This window comes from Leucoraja erinacea, chromosome 1 (genome assembly GCF_028641065.1).
Source record: "Leucoraja erinacea ecotype New England chromosome 1, Leri_hhj_1, whole genome shotgun sequence".
NCBI lineage: Eukaryota > Metazoa > Chordata > Chondrichthyes > Rajiformes > Rajidae > Leucoraja > Leucoraja erinaceus.
In genome coordinates this window covers 67,111,574-67,135,691 of record NC_073377.1, presented here as the reverse complement: position 1 = coordinate 67,135,691, position 24,118 = coordinate 67,111,574, and the positions used below count along the sequence as shown (strand labels likewise).

The 24,118-nt window shown below is 40.0% G+C and overlaps 1 protein-coding gene across 4 annotated transcripts in view; it reads right to left on the bottom strand.

Annotated features, from left to right (window-relative positions):
- Positions 1-593: 593 nt before the first annotated feature.
- tec (tec protein tyrosine kinase) overlaps positions 594-24,118 on the bottom strand; it is a 116,748-nt gene continuing 93,223 nt past the window's right edge. For all 4 annotated transcript variants that reach the window (XM_055636585.1, XM_055636602.1, XM_055636594.1 and 1 more), the window contains 8 exons: positions 15,212-15,339; positions 14,769-14,843; positions 10,997-11,168; positions 7,949-8,165; positions 6,833-6,897; positions 4,610-4,728; positions 3,649-3,806; positions 594-1,716 (listed from right to left, as the gene is read on the bottom strand). In XM_055636585.1, the coding sequence (XP_055492560.1) occupies positions 1,645-1,716; positions 3,649-3,806; positions 4,610-4,728; positions 6,833-6,897; positions 7,949-8,165; positions 10,997-11,168; positions 14,769-14,843; positions 15,212-15,339 (1,006 nt within the window). In that variant the 3' untranslated portion in view covers positions 594-1,644. The remainder of the gene's footprint in view (positions 1,717-3,648; positions 3,807-4,609; positions 4,729-6,832; positions 6,898-7,948; positions 8,166-10,996; positions 11,169-14,768; positions 14,844-15,211; positions 15,340-24,118) is intronic.

Genomic DNA, 24,118 nt, shown 5'->3' with positions numbered 1-24,118 from the left:
CATTCAAAATGTAACTGATGTACTTAGGTCAGACACTCGATATTTTCAGTCATCCCAATGTTTTATCAATGTTTTATCAACCCATACAATCAACTATGCAAAACAATTTGACTAAGTCATTGAGAAAAGTTGGTACTTCCAATTTTGAAATGGAGTTCAATATTTGAAACTAGATTCATTGCTTCATACAAATAGATTGATATCATTTTCTACTGTTATTTACAGTTGTATCTTCACTTGAATTGAAAGATAATGTGGACATAGTTTTTTCCGTAAAAAAATATAAAAATTCAAAATGAATGAGATAGATCACCCCTAATGTAAGTTAAGTACACCAAAAACTCCACGTAACTATATTTTTCCAATTACTGACAGAAATATTTCCAGCAACTTTAAAAATATATTGGCTGTAGTAAGATGTATGAGCTCTCCAAGTTTAATAAATCTATCTAATGTGGATTATGCGTTGCTCTTCTAATTAGATACTTAGATATTGTCAAATACTATCTCCGCATTCAACATCTGGAGTATTGTGTAGTTTTGGTCTCCTAATTTGAGGAAGGACATCCTTGTGATTGAGGCAGTGCAGCGTAGGTTCAGATTCAGATTCAATTTTAATTGCCATTGTCAGTGTACAGTACAGAGACAACGAAATGCATTCACGAGATTGATTCTTGGGATGGCGGGATTGTCATAAGAGGAAAGATTGAAAAGACTAGGCTTGTATTCACTGGCGTTTAGAAGGATGAGGGGGTATCTTATAGAAACGTATAAAATTATAAAAGGACTGGACAAGCTAGTGCAGGAAAAATGTTCCCAGTGTTGGGCGAGCCAGAATCAGGGGCCAGTGTCTTTGAATAAAAGGGAGGTCATTTAAGACTGAGGTGAGAAAAAACTTTTTCACCCAGAGAGTATGTGAATTTATGGAATTCCCTGCCACAGAGGGCAGTGGAGGCCAAGTTACTGGATGGATTTAAGAGATAATTAGATAGAGCTCTAGGGGCTAGTGGAGTCTAGGGATATGGGGAGAAAGCAGCCACGGGGTATTGTTAGGGGACGATCAGACATGATCACAATGAATGGTGGTGCTGGCTCGAAGGGCCGAATGGCCTCCTCCTGCACCCATTTTCTATGTTTCTATGATATTTTAGAATTATGCAATGGCACATAGTCTATCAAACTCAGAAAGGCAAGAAAGAAATAAAGAAATAGTTGCTAAAAAGTAGTTCAGCAAAAATTGTCGTTGGTTTAATTAAATTTCTAGTGTCAAGAATAGTAATGGGTTAAAAGTTGCCCTTAGATGTGGAATTGGCAATGAGATATAATTATTAAAAATGTGATAAATCAGAATCAGTTTCAATGCAAGGCTTCAATTATGCTCTCTATCATTTCAGATTACATCACAGAGTGAATATATTACTCTACAAATGTACACAGTGATGGTTAATCATTTACCCAAAGCGTATTTGCATCAAACATGTGATTTCCTCTTCTTAATCACCATATTGTGTTCTTGATATGCCCAACGCTTTTGAACTGATGATCTGAATTATTGACAAACTCCCAAAATAATTTGTCATAATACATAAATGTATGGATCTTTGACTTGATTCAAAAACATTTTACAGCCAGCTGAAAGTCACTTTAATAGTCAGGTTCCATTATTTCATTGATCTTCACTAGTAACTCTGAAAAACATGGTCTTCCTTCAGCTTTCTGGAAAGATAAATGATATAACAGTCATTATCATTAAAAACAAATCTAATGAACTGAAATTAGATTTAGTCAGAGACTGCTACAACTAAAAAATATTCTTCTATGGATCTAGAAATCCACCAGAAGCTTTTGCAAAATTGAATATAGTAAAAGACAATGTAAATACTACAAATACTATCTGCCTTAGTTTATATAGGGACTCTCAAACTTAATTACCACATGAAGCCTGACAGATCTACCATTTTCCTTTAAATATTGGAGACCTTCAAAACCATACCCATTTTTCTCCAAACTTCACCATTGATTCTCTGCATTTTGTTCTTAACATAACATTGAACCAATGTCACCAAATTGCAAGTATAGCCACAGTTGATATAAACTAAAAGGACCAATCAAGTATAAATTATACTGAAATTGGACAAATCCTACTTGACAAAACACAAATAGTTTTTCACAAAATGTGGTCAATAGCAATTATATATTTGTGAATTAAACTAATAAAAAATGATATTCACTTCCTTTGGAGTCACTAAGACTTACCAATTTCAGATAACCCTGGAGTTAACACATTTGTCCCATTCTCAAGCATTTCATAAATGAGTTCAGATGTAGCGCAAACTTCCTTCTTTCCCATTATGTTCAGAGCAGTACAAACCTTAGGTTCAAATATTTCAATGTACTGCTGGAATTTTTATCATATTCTATTCTACTCAACAACATCAACCAAACTTTGCTGACCTTACTGACCATGTCCCACTTTGCATCTAGCTCCTTTACCCATTAGTTTTGTGCTTGCTGACCAATAACAGCAATTGGTTAAACAACATCAGTATTTTAGAAAACCAACGTGCTTTCAAATCTCTCTAAGGTCCTGTCTCTTCCCGTCTCTGTGGCCTCTTCAACAAGATAATCCTCAGAAGCACCTGTGCTCCTCCAGTTCTTCGGTATTCTCCAGTCGCTTTAATATTCCTTAACTTAATTTCCAAACCTATGGTAATATGCCATCAATTGTCAAGTTTCTAAGCTCTAAAATTCCCTGCCTAAATGTATCCCTCTTTCTGACTCTTTATTCCTTAAGACACTTCACATTAGCAGAACCTTAGTCAAAATTCTTATGCCCAAATAACACATTTTTGAATAATGTTTATGCTTTCATAAAAATAATGCTTTCTTTGAGGTGTTGCTACATAAAGAAGCAGCTGGATGATGTTTTACTGCAAATTCCAAACATGGGTGAGCACAATCCACCACTAACATCAGTGGCATAGACTTATACAGCACGGAAACACTCTTTTCAGCCCAACTTATCCATGCCAACCAGGTTGCCTATCTGAGCTGGTCCCATTTGCCTACATTTGACCCATATCCTGATGAATCTTTTCCATTCATGTACTGGTCCAAATGTCTGGTATATATTGTAACTGTAACCATTTCCACCATTCCCTCTGGCCGCTCATTTCAGATATCCATCACCCTCCATGTGAATAAATTGCCCCTCATGCCTCCGTTAATCTTTTCCCTCTCACTTTAAATTTAAGCCCTCTAGTTTCAGATTTCCCTACCATGGAAAAAGATGTAACCATTCACCTTATCTGCACACCTCAAGGTCCAATATATCTCCATCTGGTCACCCCTCAGCCTCTTGTGTTCCAGAGAAAAAAGTCACAATATTTCCAACTTTTCCTTAAAATCAAAGCCTTCCAGATCTGGTAACATCCTTGTGAATATTTCTGCGCCCTTTCCAACTTAATGACATGCTACCTATAGTAGGTGACCAGAACAATATTCCAAGTGTGGTCTCATCAACACCATGTACAGAAGTAACAACGATGTCTTAACTCTTGCACCGTGGGTGTACAATAATCTGGGTAATGTATTTACTAATTTCAAACATTTTTATTCATAAAAGCAATTAAAAGTTGTGTCACTAACCTCATGCCAACAAAGATTCATGATCTCGTAAACAGCTTTTGATGCTTGCTTTGGTCGATATAATCGAAAGCCAGATGAAATGAATTCAACTACTTCTGCATTTGTTTTAGTTTCAAATGGCATTTTTCCATCATTGTAAACTTCCCACATCAGAACACCTGTAAATTTAAATTTAAAAATTGCTATTGAGGTTCCCAAGACCAAATTAACCTCATATCAAATTATTCACTATATATCAACATAAAATAGGTAGACTGAATTATTCTGATTATTCTTTTGAATTTTCCAAACTGACTAGATAGATATGTTCTGATTCTCCCAAATGGTTTGGAAAGAATGAGTACACGATGATGTTCAGGAAAACAAGAAAAGGGTTAAATGTATATGGACTAATCATAACGCTTGTGTATAATAACTCTTAATGTCAAAGGGGGAATATTTAAAATGTTCAAGCTTGTGGCTCATGAGATGCTCAGGTGGTTTTGGAGCTCTAGGTTTTAGTATGACAGCTGGGCCCATTGCCCTTGCTATATCCAGTGTTCTCAGCCATTTCTAAGTATCAAGCGCGGCAAATAGAATTGGTTGGAAAGTGACATTCGTTTGGTGGGGATTCTCAAGAGGAGTCCAACATGGATCATCTTTTCCTCACTAAACATGGTTGCAAAACACTTCAGTCTTTTCTTTAAAACTCAGAGTAAATTTAATTATATTTTAAGAGAAATGAAAATCAGCTTTTATCTTTTCTGGTTAAATTGGAAGTACCTGAGGAAGAAATGCCCTTGTCGCTGATGCTACTGACGAAGCTTGCAATAACAATGCTGCAGCCAATTTTCTGAATATATGAGTGTATTTGATTGTAATGTTCACAATAAAAATGGCTTTTAATTGTTAGAGATACGCAAAATAAAGTAGAGAGTACGGCATGTATTTAAAGTTTATACTCTTGATTACATTTGCTTACCAAATGACCATATATCCGATTTACTGCTGAACTTCGAGTAATGTAGCACCTCAGGGGGTGACCATTTCACAGGAAACTTGGCACCTGAAGAACTAGTGTACTGATCATCCAACACATATCTAAAGATTAAGCAATTAAATATAGTTATAATGTGGATATCTTAACAAAAGGAGGCCATTTGTTTCCTTACTAGGGCATCGGTGCTATCTATTCCAATCTATTCTGTTCTCCACATCCAATATTTTGTATACATCTACAAGTTACTGAAATGTGTTTCTGAAATGGTACCAACAGTGGCTTATTTGAATGCATTATATATTGTATTAATGCATAGAAAAAATATCTATTTTATGCACGCATTCAAAAATCTGCAAATTTCAGCCTCATTATATTTCCATTAATCTTTGGAAATTAGGATTCAGCACAATTGTAAAATGCTTCAATATCTACTTGGTTGTCACTAAGGTTATGGTTTGCAGCTACTCTTCAGAATTTCAGCTCTAACAGTTCATGGGATTACTTCTGAAATTATTGTGAAACACCAAGTGGAACCATTAAATCCTACAGACAAATACACCTTCAGAGCTGCACGGTATTGAATGTTGACGGCTTGTGGGCAATTGTCTATTATCCCCCTTGAGAAAGTAAAATTCAGATTCAGGTCACAATTTCACTGATCTAGGCTAAGAATTATTATGTTTATGCTTCGGACTTAGAATTTATTTTTAATGATTAGTTTCAAATCCACAATAAGATGACATACAACCTCTTGAAATTAGTAATATTTTATTTTACTACATGTTACTTTTACTTAAAATTGACATGAAATATTTCAATTGACTTTAATCGATTTCATTTTGAGCAAATATCCATGGATTAGGAAGTTTTTTTTTTAATCAATTGTTCCTATTGTAAAAGTGGGAAAATGCAAGAGATATTTTTCTGGTAACAGTAAAATTTTCACATTCAAATGTCCATCATGAAATAAATCAATTAATTAAGTTAATAATGTCCACATAAAGCCTAGACATTGAAGATAGTTTGAGGCTTTACATTAAAATAAAACTTAACCTAGACAGCGAGTACATTTTTTTCATTTTTTTTTATTTTGAGTAAAATGTTTCCTTGGACATTACCTTACAAAGTAGAAGATAGTGCATTAGAATTTAAAGAGTGACTGATGTAATATAATGTGGCCCAATGATACCATGGCATTCATTTACACAGAACATAGCACAGTACAGCAGAATAGGTCTAACAAATATGGTCTAACTAAAGTACTATCATCACTTCCCTCAATGCCCCATATCATATGCCTTCAGCCCACAATGTCTGTACCAAACATGATGCCAAAACCAATTCATGGTTTCACAATTCACAAATGTGGCCAAAGTATTATAAAGCTGCATCATGACTCCCTTCAATGCCCCGATCAATGATGCCAAGCATACCATATGCCTCCTTTACCACTTAACCATTTGTGTTGCCACTCCAGGGAGCTATGGACTTGGACCCCAAGATCCTTCTTTACATCAAATGGTATAATTTTCCCCTTACATTTGACCTCCAAAATTGCAACACCTCACATTTGTTCAGATTAAATTCCATCTGCCATTTCTCCACCCATTACTGTAGCTGATCTATATCGCACTGCATATTTTGACAGCCTCCCAACTTACTAACGTCTATGTATACGTTCAAGTCATTTATAGATATAACAAACCGCAGAGGTCCCAGCACACATCCCTGCAGATCTCCAGCCTGAATATTGTCCTTTCAGCACAACTCTCTCTCTCTTCTATCAATAAGCTTGTTCTGAACACATACAACCAAGTCACTGTTAATGGTGTGCATCACATTCTTCTGGATCAGCCTATCATGGGGGACTTCATCAAATGCCTTACTAAAATCCATGTTGACAACATCCATCGCCCTACCCTCATCAATCAGCAGTTATAATTGCTTCTCTGGGATTGTTGTTACTATTTGGATGTTAGATTTTCCATTCTCAACATGATACAGAAAGGAAAATTAAAATGCATAACACTCTTGCCATATTGAAGATCTTTTATTTTCTCTTAAATATATGGGACATGGTTAGTTTACATTAACTATTAAGGAACTGAAGTACTTAAGTCATACGAAACAGTCTCAATAGATTTAATGAATTTTATTTTGTTTAACAAATCACAAGAAAACTTTTTGGTACAAGCATAATCTTACCTGGTCATTCCAAAATCAGACACTTTCACCACATGTGAATCAGTCACCAAGCAGTTCCTGGCGGCCTAAAAAAAATGCCATACTTCTTAAAATAAAATTGGAGCAGAGTTTTCATTGCTATTGGTGTGAACAATGCCAATCATTGTTAAACAATTCACAATCACAACGAGAATGAGGTTTGCTTTAGATTTCCATGTAGTTATTCAAAGGGTCAAGTTTCCCATGTATTATAATCACATTCATGCTTAATTCATTCTATTTAGTAGTATGATTTAACTGATTTATCTGAGTATTGGAGTTGAATTTACAAGTTTTGTTTGACGATCTGCTACAAGGAACAGACCAATTAAACTATCCATAGAAATTCAACATTATTTATCACATAAATTCAAAAATTGTACATGGAATTTAACAATACATAACTTAGATTATGTATAAACTTTAGAAAGTTGATAACCGATGAAATCCAAGCTAACAATTTTGAACTATACCCACAGACACTTATTTTCAATGTTTCCATGAATAAATTCTTATAATTGATAATGGATACAACCTATGCAAACCTGTCACTTATTCCTTCCATTCCTTGAGGACTATGCTTGGGGTCTTATTTGCTATTTTCCCATCAGTTCCATATACAATGACATGACTGAAAATAATACACATTAATGTTTGCAATTCAATTTCAATTATCATTGGTATTAATTGACAACTTAGTAATTAACCATCTCAATTGTAATATTGTAGTTTTACTGATATAACATATACAAAGGGTTCGTAATCCAATCGTATGAATAACTGTAGGCTGGCAATGTTTACAAAATGCAAAGTTTAATATTTAAATAGTTCTGGTGGCTTTGAATAAAGACCAAGGGTATAGTTCCTCAAATAATTAATTTATTCAAGAAAAGGTGACTTCTTGCTGGACTCTATACGATTTGTATTGCTGAGCTATACATGATTTGGACTGTTGCATTCAATCTGGATTCCGCAAACTTTCTTTTAATTTGGACTCTACACGTTTTCTCTCCTTTTCAAAAGGAAAACCTGCTATTGCAGTTCAAAGTATTTTGATACAAATTTGCATTATTTATCGTAAAGCAATTGAACAATTACCAGATCTCTGTGGATGAACCCATTTGCTTCCAAGTATGACATGCCTTCGCAAACATCCTGGCACATGCTCAGTAACATTTCATGGTTTATCTGTCCTCTTCTTTGTCTGAGATAGTTCAGTAGACAACCGAGTTCCATAAATTCGGTCACAATATAAATTGGCTTTTGCTGTGTGCAAACTCCATACAATTGCACTAATTTAGGATGAGATAACTTCCTGCAGATAAATTAATGAGGTTATGAATGTTTGCACACATTCAAAGTTGAATTCATTTTTTTATCACTATATTTATGGAACAATGACACTTATTTGGAATGGACAACTCTAAAATTGCACGGAAGCAGCAGCAACATAAGATCGTGCTCACCTTTAACCAGTGGAACTAACGCCCATTTCCTGCCCTCTCTTCAGCGTGCATTGAAAGGTAGAAATCAGAGACAAGAAGGAGATTGATGCTAGTGCATCTGACCTTTCACTCAACTGATGGACTGCACAAAGTTCAGTGGCAAATCACAGGTGAACAAAGAAAAGAATAAGATGTTTTGCATCTTAAGTAAAAATAGAAAATGCTGGAATGATGCAGCACATGTGGGAAGAGAAACCGTTAACATTTCAGATAAAACGTCCATCAGAATGGAGAAACAGAGAATTTCTCTTTCCACAGATCAAAGTGCTGGAGTACCTCAGTGAGTCAGGTAGCGTCTCAGAGGACATGGACATGGCAATATTCAATGCTTCAGCTGAAGGCAAGCATGCCATACACTTTCTCCCAGTGTCACCACTTTCATGGAACTACATACATGTACTCAAGGTCTGTCTGTACAATAACACACCCCAGGACCTTGCCATTTGGTGTGCATATTCTGGCTTATTTTAACTTCACAATGGGCATAATGTCTGAATTAAATTTCATCAACCATTCCTTTGCCCACTTTCCCAGTTGATCGAGACCCTGTTGCAACCTTAAAAAACCTTCTTCACTATCCATTATATCACTAATTTTAGTATCAACTGAAAACTAACTGACCATGCCACTGACATTCTCTTCCAAATGATTAATATATATGACAAACAACAAAAGACCCATTCCCAATCCCGGAGGCATATCACTAGTTACAGGGCCCTAATCTGGAAAGTAATCCTTTCCTATCACCTTCTGTCACCTACCACCAGGCAAATTTTGTATCGAATTCGCTATCATACATCGGATCCCACTTCTTATAACCTTCTGAACCAGACTACCACGAGGGACCTTGTCAAAAGTCTTGCTAAAGTTTATCTACACAACATCCACTGTTCGATGTTGTCAACATGGACTTCAGCCTTCATCAATCCTCATGACCACTTCTTCAAAAAAACAAACTCTTCTTTTCTGTATCTTATCCCTCAGAATCCTCTCCAGTAACTTCCCTACCACGGATATCAGGCTTACTCGTCTAAAGTGCCCAGGTTTTTCTTTCCGGACTTTTTTTAAACTGAGGCAGAACATTATCCACCTTTCGTTCTTCCAACACCTCAACCTCATCGAGCAAAGATTCATTTATCTCAGCCAAGGCTCCTGCAATTTTCTGCTTGAGCTTCCCACAGTCCTTGGATATATCTGATACCCTGAAGATGTATCCACCTGCATATGTTTTAGGATGTCCTGCGCCTCCTCAATTGTAATACGGACTGTCCCCAAGATATCAGCCATTAACTTTCCCAATCTGCCTAGTTTTCATGTCTTCCTCCGTGGTAAAAATAGAGGAGAAATATTCATTGAAGACATTACCCATCTCCTGCAGCTCCGCGTATTGAAAATTACTTTCGTTTCTGAGGGCCCCCAATTTCCTCTTGTTACACTTTTCTTCTAATATACTCATAAAATCTCTTTGGATTCTCAATCTCATCTATCAGAGAAGTGTTGATCAACTAAAGGTCACAAGAATATCACCGAAAAAAACACATGCAATCCTATCTTGGACACTATATTTTTGTAATAGATGGAGCTGGAAGAGTTACGGGACCATGCAAAGGCTACTATAATACACATGAATGATGCTGTTGAGGAAGGATGGTCAAACATGTGATCAAAGCTTCTAATTATATTAATTGGGTAGCACAGATGGATGAATGGTAGAGCACAATAAGAACTCATCTGTGAGTTGATAAACACCTGGAAATGAGATGTGCAGGAAAAAACAGAAAAGAGGAGACAGTAATTTCAAGAATCAGATTTGGACACACTGGTCTGAACAGTACACTTTTTATAACAGGCAAGCAGAATACAGGCAGATGTGAATACTGTGGGCAAGAAGAGACAATAGAGCATGTCATTATACATTGTGAGAGGTATGAGGAAGAAAGAAGACAAATGAGTGAACGATTCAGAAAAGAAAAAATACAATTTGATTTAATAGATATTTTACAAAATAATTCATATAAGTGCTATCAAATCCTATTGCTTTTTCTCAGGATTTTTCTAACCAATTTGTTCGGAAAGATATAGGTTATTAGTATATAAGTTATAATGTTATTTGATCCACACTCCATACCAGTTGGTGGCGGTAATACACTAAAAAGTTGTTTGCCAACCGCCAAAAAAAAACTACATAGAAGAAGAAGTATAAACACCTGGCTCCATGGCAGAGCAGGTAAGGTTGGATCCCTCTAACTTATACCAAGTAGACATCAAGCCTCAGATCAAGGCACATTTCGATGTGAGGGACCTTGGATCTGCAACTACATTTTGCACAAGTGACATCAAGAGCATATTGAGCCAATGCCCAGTGTTTTCATGTTTAATTTTGTCCAGGGAAGACCTGGAGCACGTTTTCAAAAGTCTGCAATCTGCTCACAAAGCATCCGGTTGCCTTTAGAGATGGAGATCAAATTTGTTCACATACTGCACCACAAAATTGAAAAATGTGATATAATTTCCATCCTGCGAGACATATAGTATTTTAACCACACTGAATAATTTTGCCAAACCATGTGAAGCAATTCTACCATAGTTTATTGATTTGTTAAAGCTATATAAAATCTGAAGTTAATTCGTTATCACTCACATCATGATCTTTGCTTCTTCTATGAAATCCTCTTCACACATTGCACCTTCGCGAATTGCTTTAATTGCTACTTTGTGTTGAGCTCGCCATTTCCCTAAACGTACCACTCCAAACTGTCCACTTCCTAACTCTTTCATAAAAGTTAGTTCAGATGGATTTATTTCCCACTTATCTGTGTGAATAATAAACAACATTTTAAATTGTGTTAATGAATGGAAACTTCCAATAATACAGGAGAGAAATGAACCTGCTTATTTGTATCAGTCTAATTTTAATTGTATTAGTTGCCATTATCTATAAAGTGCAGACACACTTTAAAGCATCATTATGGCAGTATGCAATGGATGGGAACCTGTATCTGAAGAAGTAAAACCTGTTTGTATTGCAAACAAAAAATGTCTTTTAGACACAAAACAAAAGCTCTGAGGGTCTATATTTAAGTATTATTTTGTAAAGAAAAAGCATTTAAAGTACTTTAAACCAAATTGTGCATCTACATTTCCATGCAGTGCTTTGGAATGCACCTCCATTTTATTCAAAGCTATATATTTTATAATATTAATGTGTTGGAATATTTTACTAGATCATTGCTATATTGCAAAATCATCGGAAAAATATATGAATACAAAAATGTTATGAATGTATCAGCCAAAGATTACAAAAGCTGTTTACTGGAGAATGGCATCCACCTTGATTAAAAATACCTGATTTTGATTCCAGATAATAGATGGATTAGACAATAGACAATAGATGCAGGAGTAGGCCATTCGGCCCATCAAGCCAGTACCGCCATTCAATGTCCAATCAGTACCGCGTTCCTGCCTTCTCCCCATATCCCCTGACTCCGCTATTTTTAAGAGCCCTATCTAGCTCTCTCTTGCAACCATCCAGAGAACCCGCCTCCACCGCCCTCTGAGGCAGAGAATTTCACAGGCTCACCACTCTCTGTGAGAAAAAGTGTTTCCTCATCTCCGTTCTAAACAGCTTACTCCTTATTCTTAAACTGTGGCCCCTAGTTCTGGACTCCCCCAACTTCGGGAACCTGGTTCCTGCCTCTAGCGTGTCCAAACCCTTAACAATCCTATACGTTTCAATGAGATTCCCTCTCATCCTTCTAAACTCCAGAGTGTACAAGCCCAGCTGCTCTATTCTCTCAGCATATGACAGTCCTGCAAATCGCGGGAATTAACCTTGTAAACCTGCGCTGCACTCCCTCAATAGCAAGAATGTCCTTCCTCAAATCAGGGGACCAAAACTGCACACAATACTCCAGGTGTGGTCTCACTGGGGCTCTGTACAACTGCAGAAGGACCTCTTTGCTCCTATATTCGATTTCTCGTGTTATAAAGGCCAACATGCCATTCGCTTTCTTCACTGCCTGCTGTACCTGCATGCTTACTTTCATAGACTGATGAACAAGGACCCCCAGATCCCATTGCACTTCCCCTTTTCCCAACTTGACGCCATTTAGATAGTAATCTGCCTTCCTGTTTTTGCTACCAAAGTGGATAACCTCACATTTATCCGCATTAAACTTCATCAGCCATGCATCTGCCCACTCCCCCAACCTGTCCAAGTCACCCTGCATTCTCATAGCATCCTCCTCACAGTTCACACTGCCACCCAGCTTTGTATCATCTGCAAGTTTGCTAATGTTACTTTGAATCCCTTCATCAAAATCATTGATGTATATTGTAAGTAGCTGTGGTCCCAGCATCGAACCTTGCGGTACCCCACTAGTCACTGCCTGCCATTCTGAAAGGGACCCGTTAATCCCTACTCTTTGTTTCCTGTCTGCCAACCACTTCTCTATCCATGTCAGCACTCTACCCCCAATACCATGTGCCATAATTTTGCCCACTAATCTCCTATGTGGGACCTTATCAAATGCTTTCTGAAAGTCCAGGTACACTACATCCACTGGCTCTCCCTTGTCCATTTTCCTAGTTACATCATCAAAAAAATCCAGAAGATTAGTCAAGCATGATTTCCCCTTCGTAAATCCATGCTGTCTCGGACCGATCCTGTTACTGCTATCCAAAGGAGCGGCTATCTCATCTTTTATAATTGACTCCAGCATCTTCCCCACCACCGATGTCAGGCTAACTGGCCTATAATTCCGTTTTCTCTCTCCTGCCTTTCTTAAAAAGTGGGATAACATTAGCTACCCTCCAATCCACAGAACATTGGAACATTATCACCAATGCATCCACGATTTCTAGAGCCACTTCCTTAAGTACCCTGGGATGCAGGCCATCAGGCCCTGGGGATTTATCAGCCTTCAGTCCCATCAGTCTATTCAACACCATTTCCTGTCTAATGTGGATTTCCTTCAGTTCCTCCGTCACCCCAGATCCTCTGGCCACTACTATATCAGGAAGATTGTTTGTGTCCTCCTTAGTGAAGACAGATCCAAAGTAACTGTTCAACTCATCTGCCATTTCCTTGTTCCCCATAATAAATTCACCTTTTTCAGTCTTCAAGGATCCAACTTTGGTCTTAACTATTTTTTTCCTCTTCACATACCTAAAGAAGCTTTTACTATCCTGCTTTATATTCTTGGCTAGCTTACCTTCGTACCGCATCTTTTCTCCTCATAATGTCTTTTTGGTTATCTTCTGTTGTTCTTTAAACATTACCCAATCCTCTTACTTCCTGCTTCTTTGCTACGTTGTACTTCTTTGCTTTAATTTTTATACTGTCCCTGACGTCCCTTGTCAGCCATGGTCGTCCCTTTCTCCCCTTGGAATCTTTCTTCCTGCTAGGAATGAACTGATCCTGCACCTTCTGTATTATTCCTAGAAACACCTGCCATTTTTGTTCCACTGTCATCCCTGCTAGTGTATCTTTCCAGTCAACTTTGGCCAGCTCCTCCCTCATGGCCCCAAAGTCCCCTTTATTCAACTGCAACACTGACACCTCTGATCTACTGTTCTCCCTCTCCAATTGTAGATTAAACCTGACCATGTTATGGTCACTGCCTCCTAATGGCTCATTAACCTCGAGGTCCTTTATCAAATCCGGTTCATTACATAACACTACATCCAGAATTGCCTTCTCCCTGGTAGGCTCCAATACAAGCTGCTCTAAGAATCCATCATGAAGGCACTCTACAAAGTCCCTTTCTTGGGGTCCAGTACCAACCTGATTTTCCCAGTCTACCTGCATGTTGAAATCTCCCATAACAACCACAGCATTACTTTTGCTACATGCCAATTTTAACTCCTGATTCAACTTGCGCCCCATGTCCAGGCTACTGTTTGGGGGCCTGTAGATTAGTCCCATTAGGGTCTTTTTACCCTTACAATTCCTTAGTTCTATCCATACTGACTCCACATCTCCTGTTTCAATGTCACCCCTTGCAAGAGATTGAATTTCATTCCTCACCAACAGGGCAACCCCACCCCCTCTGCCCACCTGTCAGTCTTTTTGATAGGAGGTATACCCTTGAATATTCAGTTCCCAGCCCTGGCCCTCTTGCAGCCATGTATCATTAATTCCCACAACATCATACTTGCCAGTTTCTAACTGAGCCTCAAGCTCGTCCACTTTATTCCTTATACTTCATATGGGATTCTACCATCAATTCTATACATTAAATTGGGTTGGATGATTTTCAAATAAACAAGTAAATGCTCAACTGACAGGAAAAAAAAGCAAACATTAGTTATATGAGGTAGGTAGGGGGTTTAAGAAACAGACACAAATCTACAACAGAAGTTGCAAAGTGTTTGGGTTACTGAAGAATTAGGTAAGTAGATGGCCATATTACCATAACTAAAGCCAGCAGTTTTAGGTGCAGATCGTCCTTTGCGGCCCACTGGATATCGTAATCTTGTGACCAGACCTAAGATGATATTGCATGATGTTAATCGCTGTTAATTCTGCACTTATTTTTCTTCAATGTCTTACAATCATTTTTGCAACATCATTGCACCAGGATATATGAAACATGACAGAACACAACACAGAATTAATCCACCACCGTTTTTTTATCATTCACAGCATTAGATCCAACAAAATCAATCTATGTCATGAGACTTCAACATAATTTCTGTAACAGGATCCCCCGAAGATGTCTTGGACATACGTATTATCTTATATTTTATGCCCCTACCAACAATCTCAAAACACTGACTTTTAAACTTATACCCATTATATTTTATCTTAAAATAATTTTGTATTTGTTTGGATTTTGCATTTGGGTCACATTACCTGCTGCATTGTGTTGATGATATCCAATTAAATCAGGAATATCTTTAAACAGATGTTTTTCTGCCAGATAGTACTGTACATTAGGTTTTGGGTTTAACTTTATATGGTAATGTCGAATAGATCCCTCCCTGAAAAAAAACATAGCTGATGGTCAACAATTATTCTTCAACTCTTATTTATTGGCAATTATGGCCCCTCATCACCTTTGCTTCTTCCTCTTATCAATTTAAGCATATACAAATTAAAAATTATTGATTATTTCATTAAACATATTCATAATTTTGAATACTTTGATCAAATAGTGACATGTACCCTGCAGAAATGGTCTGTTGACCATCATATAATTCCAGTTAATCACTCCTCCTCAAAATTGTAACATCCAGTGCCATGAATGTTTCAGAAACACTTCCTTGAGCCTTTTCTCCAATGACCAAAGTGGATCCCACACTCATATTAGAATTCTCCGAGTTCGAATCAGGGGAAACTCAGGAGAACTCTTGAATTACCTCGTGCAGTGGGACAGGCCCTTAACCATTTTAAATCCCTTTCACGCACCAACACTGACCTTTCTGTCCTGGGCATCTGTCATTGCCAGACTGCCACATGCAAACTGGTGGAAAAATCTTGTCTTAACAATTTGCTTAAATATTTCAAAGAAACATCAAAGTGTGTTGATGAACAACTTCATGGACTTCAGCAAGGCTCTTGGTGAGCCCATGAGAGCAGGCAAATTCGAAGACTGGATACTAAAATGGTTTGGTAATATGAGGCAGAGTGTGATTTAGGGAGTTGTTTTTGTGACTGGCAACCTGCGATTGGTGGTCTACTGGAGGATGTGGGACAGGGTACCAAGATGTTTGTTATATATGTTTTGGATGTGAATGCTGGAGAAATGATCAGTCAGTTCAGAGATTACATGAAAATTGGTGGAATCATTGATAGTGAGAAGGTTAATCCTATGTTATAGAATACCTGTCTTCTGCCTGTTCTTTTTATTTGATCTTCCTTAAATCACACTTCTGACATCTATTAGTTCCCCCTCTTGATAAATTCCTTATCTTACTGACAGTTTCTATTTAATACTTTTGGTTATAAATGCCAGTTGCTATTTCTACTTAAGCAAATGCACTCGTTTTTTTTTCTCTGAAGATGAAAGTATTGGGGAGTAGCAAGGAAAGATTGAACAGATCAGGATTCAGTTCCATCCATCCATCCATCCACTAAAACTCTGATTTTGTTATCTTCCGGTTTCACGGTCTTTCTATTTGCGCAAAAACGGTTTGCAATTGATTTTTCGCCAGTTCACTCATTGTTCTCCTGTGCTGCGAGTGTGCCAAGTTTCCTTCCGATCGGTTGCGATGCTAGTTGAAGCTGCTTGTCAGAGGTTGAAGGTGGTTGCCGGATTTTGCAGGTGGTTGCCGGAGGTTGCAGGTGGTTGCCGGAGGTTGCAGGTAGTGGAAGATAACCACCTTCAACTGCATCGCAACCTGCTTCGACTAAAAAATAACTGATTTTTAAAATGGCAACCTATTTTTAGTCGCGGATGGTTTTGAATTTTTTGAAATAATCGCCGGAACATAGAAGAAGTGGAACCACTTTCGTCCATTAGGGAGACTGACAAAAACCTCCGGGAACCGCACGGAAACCTTGGGTGGGGCGCAAAGTCTCCAGAGGTTTCCGTTCAAGTTTCCTAAGTGGGACAGGGGCATTAGATTCTTAGATTACTGGGATCTGTTTTGGAGTAAGGGGGAACTGTACAAAAGGGGCAGATTGCATCTTAACAGGTGGGGGGCCAGCATTATGGCAGGCAGGTTTGCCATTGCTACACGGGTGGTTTTAAACTGACTAAGGGGGGTGGGGTGTCAAATGAGATAGTCGAGGATGGAGTTAAAGGGAAAGAGAGTAAAGGGATAGTTAATGACCCCAGAATTAACAGGAAAGGAAGCTCACAAAGGGATAGGAGAGTATGGCCAAGTGTAATAGGTGGAAGGTGAGATGCGTAAGGAATTAAAAGTATTGTATAAGAAGTAAAGTAGATGATCTTGAGGCTCAGTTACAGGTTGGTAGATATGACATTGTGGAGATTACTGAGACGTGGCTGCAGGAGGATCGGGCCTGGAACTTAATATTCAGGGTTATACATCTTATAGAAAGGACAGGCAGGTGGGCAGAGGAGGGGGGGTAGCTCTGCTGGTGAGGGTTGGAATTCAGTCCCTTGTGAGGGAAGACATAGGGACTGATGAGGTAGAGTCCCTGTGGATTGAGTTGAGAAATTGTAAAGGCAAGAAGACACTAATTAATCTTATCTACAGACCCCCAAATAGTAGCCCAGATGTAGGGTGTAAGTTGCAGCAGGAGTTAAAACTGGCATGTAACAAAGGTAATGCCACTGTGGTGATAGGGGATTTCAATATGCAGGTAGACTGGGAAAATCAGGTTGGTTCAAGACCCCAAGAAAGAGAGTTTGCAAAATGCCACCAAGATGGATTCTTAGAGCAGCTTGTGATGGAGCCGACCAGAGAAAAGGCAATTCTGGATTTAGTGTTGTCCAATGAACCAGATATGATAAGAGAACTCGAGGGAACCACTTGGAGGTAATATGATTAGTTTTAATCTGCAATTTGAGAAGGAGAAGGTTAAATCGAAAGTGTCAGTGATGCAGTTGAACAAAGGGGACTATGAAGGCATGAGAGGGGAGCTGGCCAAGGTAGACTGGAAAGGGATCCCAGCAGGACTGACGGTGGAACAGCAATGGCAGGAATTTCTGGGCATAATCCGGAAGACACAGGATCATTTCATTCCAAAAAGGAAGAAAGATTCTAAGGGGAGTAGGAGGCAACCGTGGCTGACAAGAGAAGTCGGGGATAGAATAAAACTAAAAGAAAATATGTATAACACAGCAAAGAGCAGCCGGAAGCCAGACGATTGGGAAACTTTCATAGGACAACAGAAGGAAACAAAACGGGCAATATGGGCTGAAAAGATGAAGTCTAATGGGACTGAAGGATGATAAATCCCCTGGGCCTGGTGGTCTGCATCCCAGGGTCCTCAGGGAGGTGGCTCTAGAAATAGTGGACGCATTGGTGATCATTTTCCAATGTTCAATAGATTCAGGATCAGTTCCTGTGGATAGGTAGATAGCTAATGTTATCCCACTTTTCAAGGAGTGAGATAGAAAACAGGGAATAACAGTCCAGTTAGCCTGACTTCAGTGGTGCGAAAGATGTTGGAGTCAATTATTAAAGAGGTAATAATGGGGCATTTGGATAGCATTAAAATGTTAGTCCAAGTCAAAATGGATTTATGAAAGGAAAATCATGTTTGACTAAACTTCTGGAATTTTTGGAGGATGTGACAAGTAAAATGGATGAAGGAGTGCCAGTGGATGTAGTGTATCTAGACTTTCAGAAAGCCTTTGATAAGGTCCCGCAAGGGAGACTGGTGACTAAAATTAGAGCACATGGTAGTGTGGGTAGGGTGTTGACATGGATAGAAAATTGGTTGGCAGACCGGAAGCAAAGAGTAGAGTGAACGGGTCCTTTTCAGAATGGCAGGCAGTGGCGAGTGGAGTGCCACAAGGCTCGGTGTTGGGGCCGCAACTGTTTACCATATATATTAATGATATGGAAGAGGGAATTAGGAGCAACACTAGCAAGTTTGCGGATGACACAAAGCTGCGTGGCAGTGTGAACTGTGAAGAGGATGTTAGGAGGTTGCAGGGTGACCTGGACAGGTTGAGTGAGTGGGCAGATGCGTGGCAGATGCAGTATAATATAGATTAATGTGAGGTTATCCACTTTGGTGGCAAAAACAAGGGGGCAGATTATTATCTCAATGGGGTTAAGTTAGGTAAGGGGGAGGTGCAGCGAGACCTGGACGTCCTTGTACATCGGTCACTGAAAGTTGGCTTACAGGTACAGCAGGCAGTGAATGGTATGTTGGCCTTCATAACAAGAGGATTGCAGTATAGCAGTAATGAGGTTCTTCTGCAGTTGTTTAGGGCTCTGGTGAGACCACATCTGGAGTATTGGGTACAGTTTTTGTCTCCTAATTTGAGGAAGGACATCTTTGTGATTGAGGCAGTGCAGTGTAGGTTCACGAGATTGATCCCTGGGATGGCGGGTCCGTCATATGAGGAAAGATTGAAAAGGCTAGGCTTGTATTCACTGGAGTTTAGAAGGATGAGGGGTGATCTTATAGAAACATATTAAATTATAAAAGGACTGGACAAGCTAGATGCAGGAAAAAAATTCCCAATGTTGGGCGAGTCCAGAACCAGGTTCCACAGTCTTAGAATAAAGGGGAGGTCATTTAAGATTGAGGTGAGAAAAAACTTTTTCACCCAGAGAGTTGTGAATTTATGGAATTCCCTGCCACAGAGGGCAGTGGAGGACAATTCACTGGATGGATTTAAGAGAGAGTTAAATAGTGCTCTAGGGGCTAGTGGAGTCAAGGGACATGGGGAGAAGGCAGGCACGGGTTATTGATAGGGGACGATCAGCCATGATCACAATGATATGCCATTTATTGTCACTATACATGTACAGTGAAACTGAAAGCTGCTCGTACTCAGTGCATACATACAATTTTACACAAAAAACAAGAAACAGAAAAACAAAACAGAAGGGAGATGGGGGGGGGGGAATAGGTGCACAAATTCTACGGCGCTACATACATATATACATATATACAGATGGAAGTCCGTGTTGGGCGGTGTAGTCAGTGCATGTGTGGATTTGAATTTATGGTAGATATAATTCTCGGGAAGCAGCTATTGCTGAGTCTGTTTGTCCTGGATTTGATGCACCTATAGCGCCTTCCAGAGGGCAGCAGGTCGAACAGTCCAAACGCAGGATGGGAGCTGTCTTTGGTGATCTTCTTTGCCCTGCTAAGGCAGCGGGAGGTGTAGATGTCCATCAGGGAGGGGAGAGGGCAACCAATGATCCTCTGCGCTGTCCTGGTTACCCTCTGAAGCCTCTCCCTGTCTGCCATGGTGCAGCTGCCATACCATGCTGTAATGCAGTATGTCAGCAGGCTCTCGATGGACGAGCGGTAGAAGGTCAGCAGCAGGTTAGAGTCCAGGTTGTGCTTCCTGAGGACCCTCAGGAAGTGCAGCCGCTGTTGAGCCTTCTTGATGACTGCTGTCGTGTTGTCCGTCCAGGAGATGTCAGCAGCGATATGGACGCCGAGAAACCGGAAGGTGTTGACCCTCTCCACACACTCGCCGTTAATGTGTAGGGGGACTAAGTCGGTGCTGTGCCTCCTGAAGTCGACAATGAGCTCTTTTGTTTTCCTGGTGTTCAGAGCCAGATTGTTTTCTGAGCACCAGGTTGTCAACTTCAGGACTTCCTCTCTGTAGGCTGCCTCGTCTCCCTTTGAAATAAGTCCGACCACAGTGGTGTCGTCAGCAAATTTGACGATGCGGTTGTTGTTGTGGGCCGGACTACAGTCGTAGGTGTAGAGACAGTATAAGAGGGGGCTTAGCACACAGCCCTGTGGGGAACCGGTACTCAACCTGCGAGTGGAGGAGAGGTGGGGGCCGAGTCTCACAGTCTGGGGCCGGTTTGTGAGGAAATCCTTAATCCAGGCACATGTGACAGTGGGGAGGCCGAGAGTGACCAGTTTACCAAAGTGACCAGTTTACCAAAGTGACCAGTTTACCAATGAATGGCGGTGCTGGCTCGAAGGGCCGAATGGCCTCCTACTGCACCTATTTTCTATGTTTCTATGTCACCTTGCTCTTCTTGGGCACCGGTATTATTGATGCCCTTTTAAAGCAGGAGGAAACCTCAGACCTCAGAAGTGAGAGGTTGAAAATGTCCGTAAATACTCCAGCCAGTTGGTCCGCACAGCTTTTTAAAACATGCCCGGGTATACCATCAGGTCCAGGTACTTTCCGAGGGTTCACCCCTCTGAAGGATCTTCTGACGTCAGCCTCTGTGACTGTGACCGAAATACCAGCACGGCGAATGGGGGCTCGGGAAGGAACATTAGTGTTCTCCCTATCAAAACGTGCGTAAAACACATTGAGCTCATCAGAGAGTGATGCTACGCTGACATGTGAGCTGCCTCCTGATTTCGCCTTGTAGGATGTGATTGCATTCAAGCCCTGCCACAGCTGCCGAACATCTGTCTCATCCTCCAGCTTGGAGCAGAAGTCCCTTTTGGCCTTTTTGATGGCCAAAAGTTGTATCTGGACTTCTTGTAGACCTCTGTATCTCCAGACCTGAATGCCCGGGATCTGGTCTTCAGAAGAATGCAAATCTCATGGTTTATCCAAGGCTTCTGGTTAGGAAACACTCAGAAGGTTTTTGTTGGGATGCAGTCCTCCACACATTTCTTTATGAAGTCTGTAACGACTGTGGCGTATTCGTTCAGGTCCGTTGCCCAGTCCCTGAACATTGCCCAGTCTACAGACTCCAAACAGTTAGGGAGTGATTTCCTAAGGTTGGCTTTGTTGGTCCCCGGCTAAGATGGTAAATGCCTCGGGGTAAGCCGTCTGTTGCTTGTTGACCACGACGTGCTGCTCCTCCAGTGCCAGACGGACGTCTGCCTGGGGTGGGACATAGACCGTGGTCAGGATGATGGAGGAGAATTCCATCGGTAGGTAGAAGATATGACACTTCACTGCCAGATGTTCGAGGTGCGGAGAGCAGGAGTTGGATAGGACTGCCACGTCTGAGCACCACGCAGAGTTGACCATGAGGCAGACGCCCCCTCCTCTCCCTTTCCCAGATGCCTGTGTACGGTCCATACGGTAGATGGAGAACCCTTCAGGCTGGACCGCTGAGTCTGGGGTGTTGGGGGTGAGCCATGTCTCTGTGAAACAGAACACAGAGCATTCCCTCAGCTCCCTTTGGTAAAGCAGCCTTGACCTTAAGTTTTGTTTTCTAGTGACTGCACGTTGGCCAATAGGATGGTAAGGAGTGGGGGCCGAAATCCCCTACACTTCAGTCTTACTTGTAGTTCTGCCCGATTACCACATTGCCGTACTCCATGAAGCCCTCCTCGGTGTTTACAGGTACAGTACTTACGGGTCTCCGTGAGGTCGGGGATTCCCCTGAGATGGGGAATTCCCATACAGTCGGCACCTCTAGCTCCTTTGCTGCTGGGAGATCTGGCCCGATGGCCTCGATTCCGGACTCCATTAAGGCTTCCCTGGTGTTTACAGGTGCAGTACAGGAAGGATTCCCTTCCGTTCGGTGATTCCCTTACCGTCGCTATCTACAAGAGTTCGCAGTAGTGCTAATGCATTTAAATGTGTTAGCAGCTTGCTACTTACAACGTTGATTTCTGCAGATTCTTTGATACAGATGAGCTCAGAAATACTATATTTGAAGATTTTCTGTTGTGCCGCTGGCAAAATGTCGCTGCAGGCAGGTGCCATGTTAGGAAAACTCGCTGCATATTAGGAGAACCAATAAGGTAAGGACATACACAATGAATGATAGTTCAAGGGAGTATTGAGGAACAGAAGAACCTCGGTATACAAGTTCCAGGTTCCATGACAATGCCAGTACTTATGTTCCACAAGACTTAATTGGGGACATCAATCTCAATGTATTCTTTTATTCCAGTTCAATTATATTCTTTCCAAACTTTCCCTAAAATGTACCAATGCAATTTCTTTGAACTAGCTGAATCAAGTTTCTAAATAGACAGAGGCATCAGTGCACTTTATCGTCAAGTGATCAACCCATGAAACTGGCTGAAATCTCACATTAGGTTTAATGCCATGATCGGGATCATGGATGAAATACTAACAGAAATCTTGCATTTCACTCTGCTTAACATAGCTCATGATTCCAATGATTGGGGTGGGAGATTGCAACCTTCACGTGGTCCGCCCTGTTTCAACGAATGCAATCAACCTGGCGTGCACAATCATATAAGATCAAATAGAACAAGTTGTCCTACAATTTTAGGCTGTGCACGCCATGAGCAAGAAGAAGAGATCCTAATGATTGTAATGCTTTCTTCGGTACCTCTCATCACATGCCTCATATGCCCATAGAATGTTTTCTCTATTTCCTAATGCTAATTTATTCGCTATCATTCTCCTTACTTCTGGACACCTTATTCATCCTGCATGCAGAATGGCCCCCTCCTGCACCTATTTTCTATGTTTCTATGTTTCTAATTAATTCTAGAAGTGCAGTTAAAATCAAAACTCAGCTGTCCAACAGTTCTATTTTCAAAATCTTCAACATCAGTTAAAATATATTTAAAAAATTCAAACTTGCTCTGCTACTGAAACAAAGGATTAACAGGAGATGCAACTTGTCCATGTTTTTCTTAATTAAGTCAAGAATATCTTTAAATATCTGCATTAGCCAACTTCATATAATCCTCTGTAGAAAAATATTAAATCTTGGATACGAATATTTGCTGAAATCTACAAGTATATGAAAATATCATAGATATTGCACAATATCAATATGGAGTACTTTTACCAATCAACATTGCTAAAGATTTAGCCATAAGAGGTATAACTAAAGAACACAAGAAATAGATAGAGTATGCTTGGCAGCCCCTTGAGTTCCGACCACCTTCTAATAAGATTGAGGAATATTGAAATTGACATGATCATTGGCCTCAACTCAAGGCTCCTCAACCCCAACTGCCAAAGATTCATCACCATCTGACATGAGAATCCCAGAATTAGTAACTCAAGCTATCCTCAAAGTTTCTTTTTGATGTAGCAAAGTAATGCAAACAATTGAAAATTTTGTTTTTCCAGTAATTTTCTGCTTCCAAGACAGCGCCCAACCAAGGTAACTATTTGCGCGTTAGCTGCAAAAGCAGATCTACAATCACAAATTACAATTGCCCAACACTAAATCTCTACACTGTCAATGGCTCGATTGAAATCATGTGTTGTCTTTCCGATGACTGGATCGCACGCAA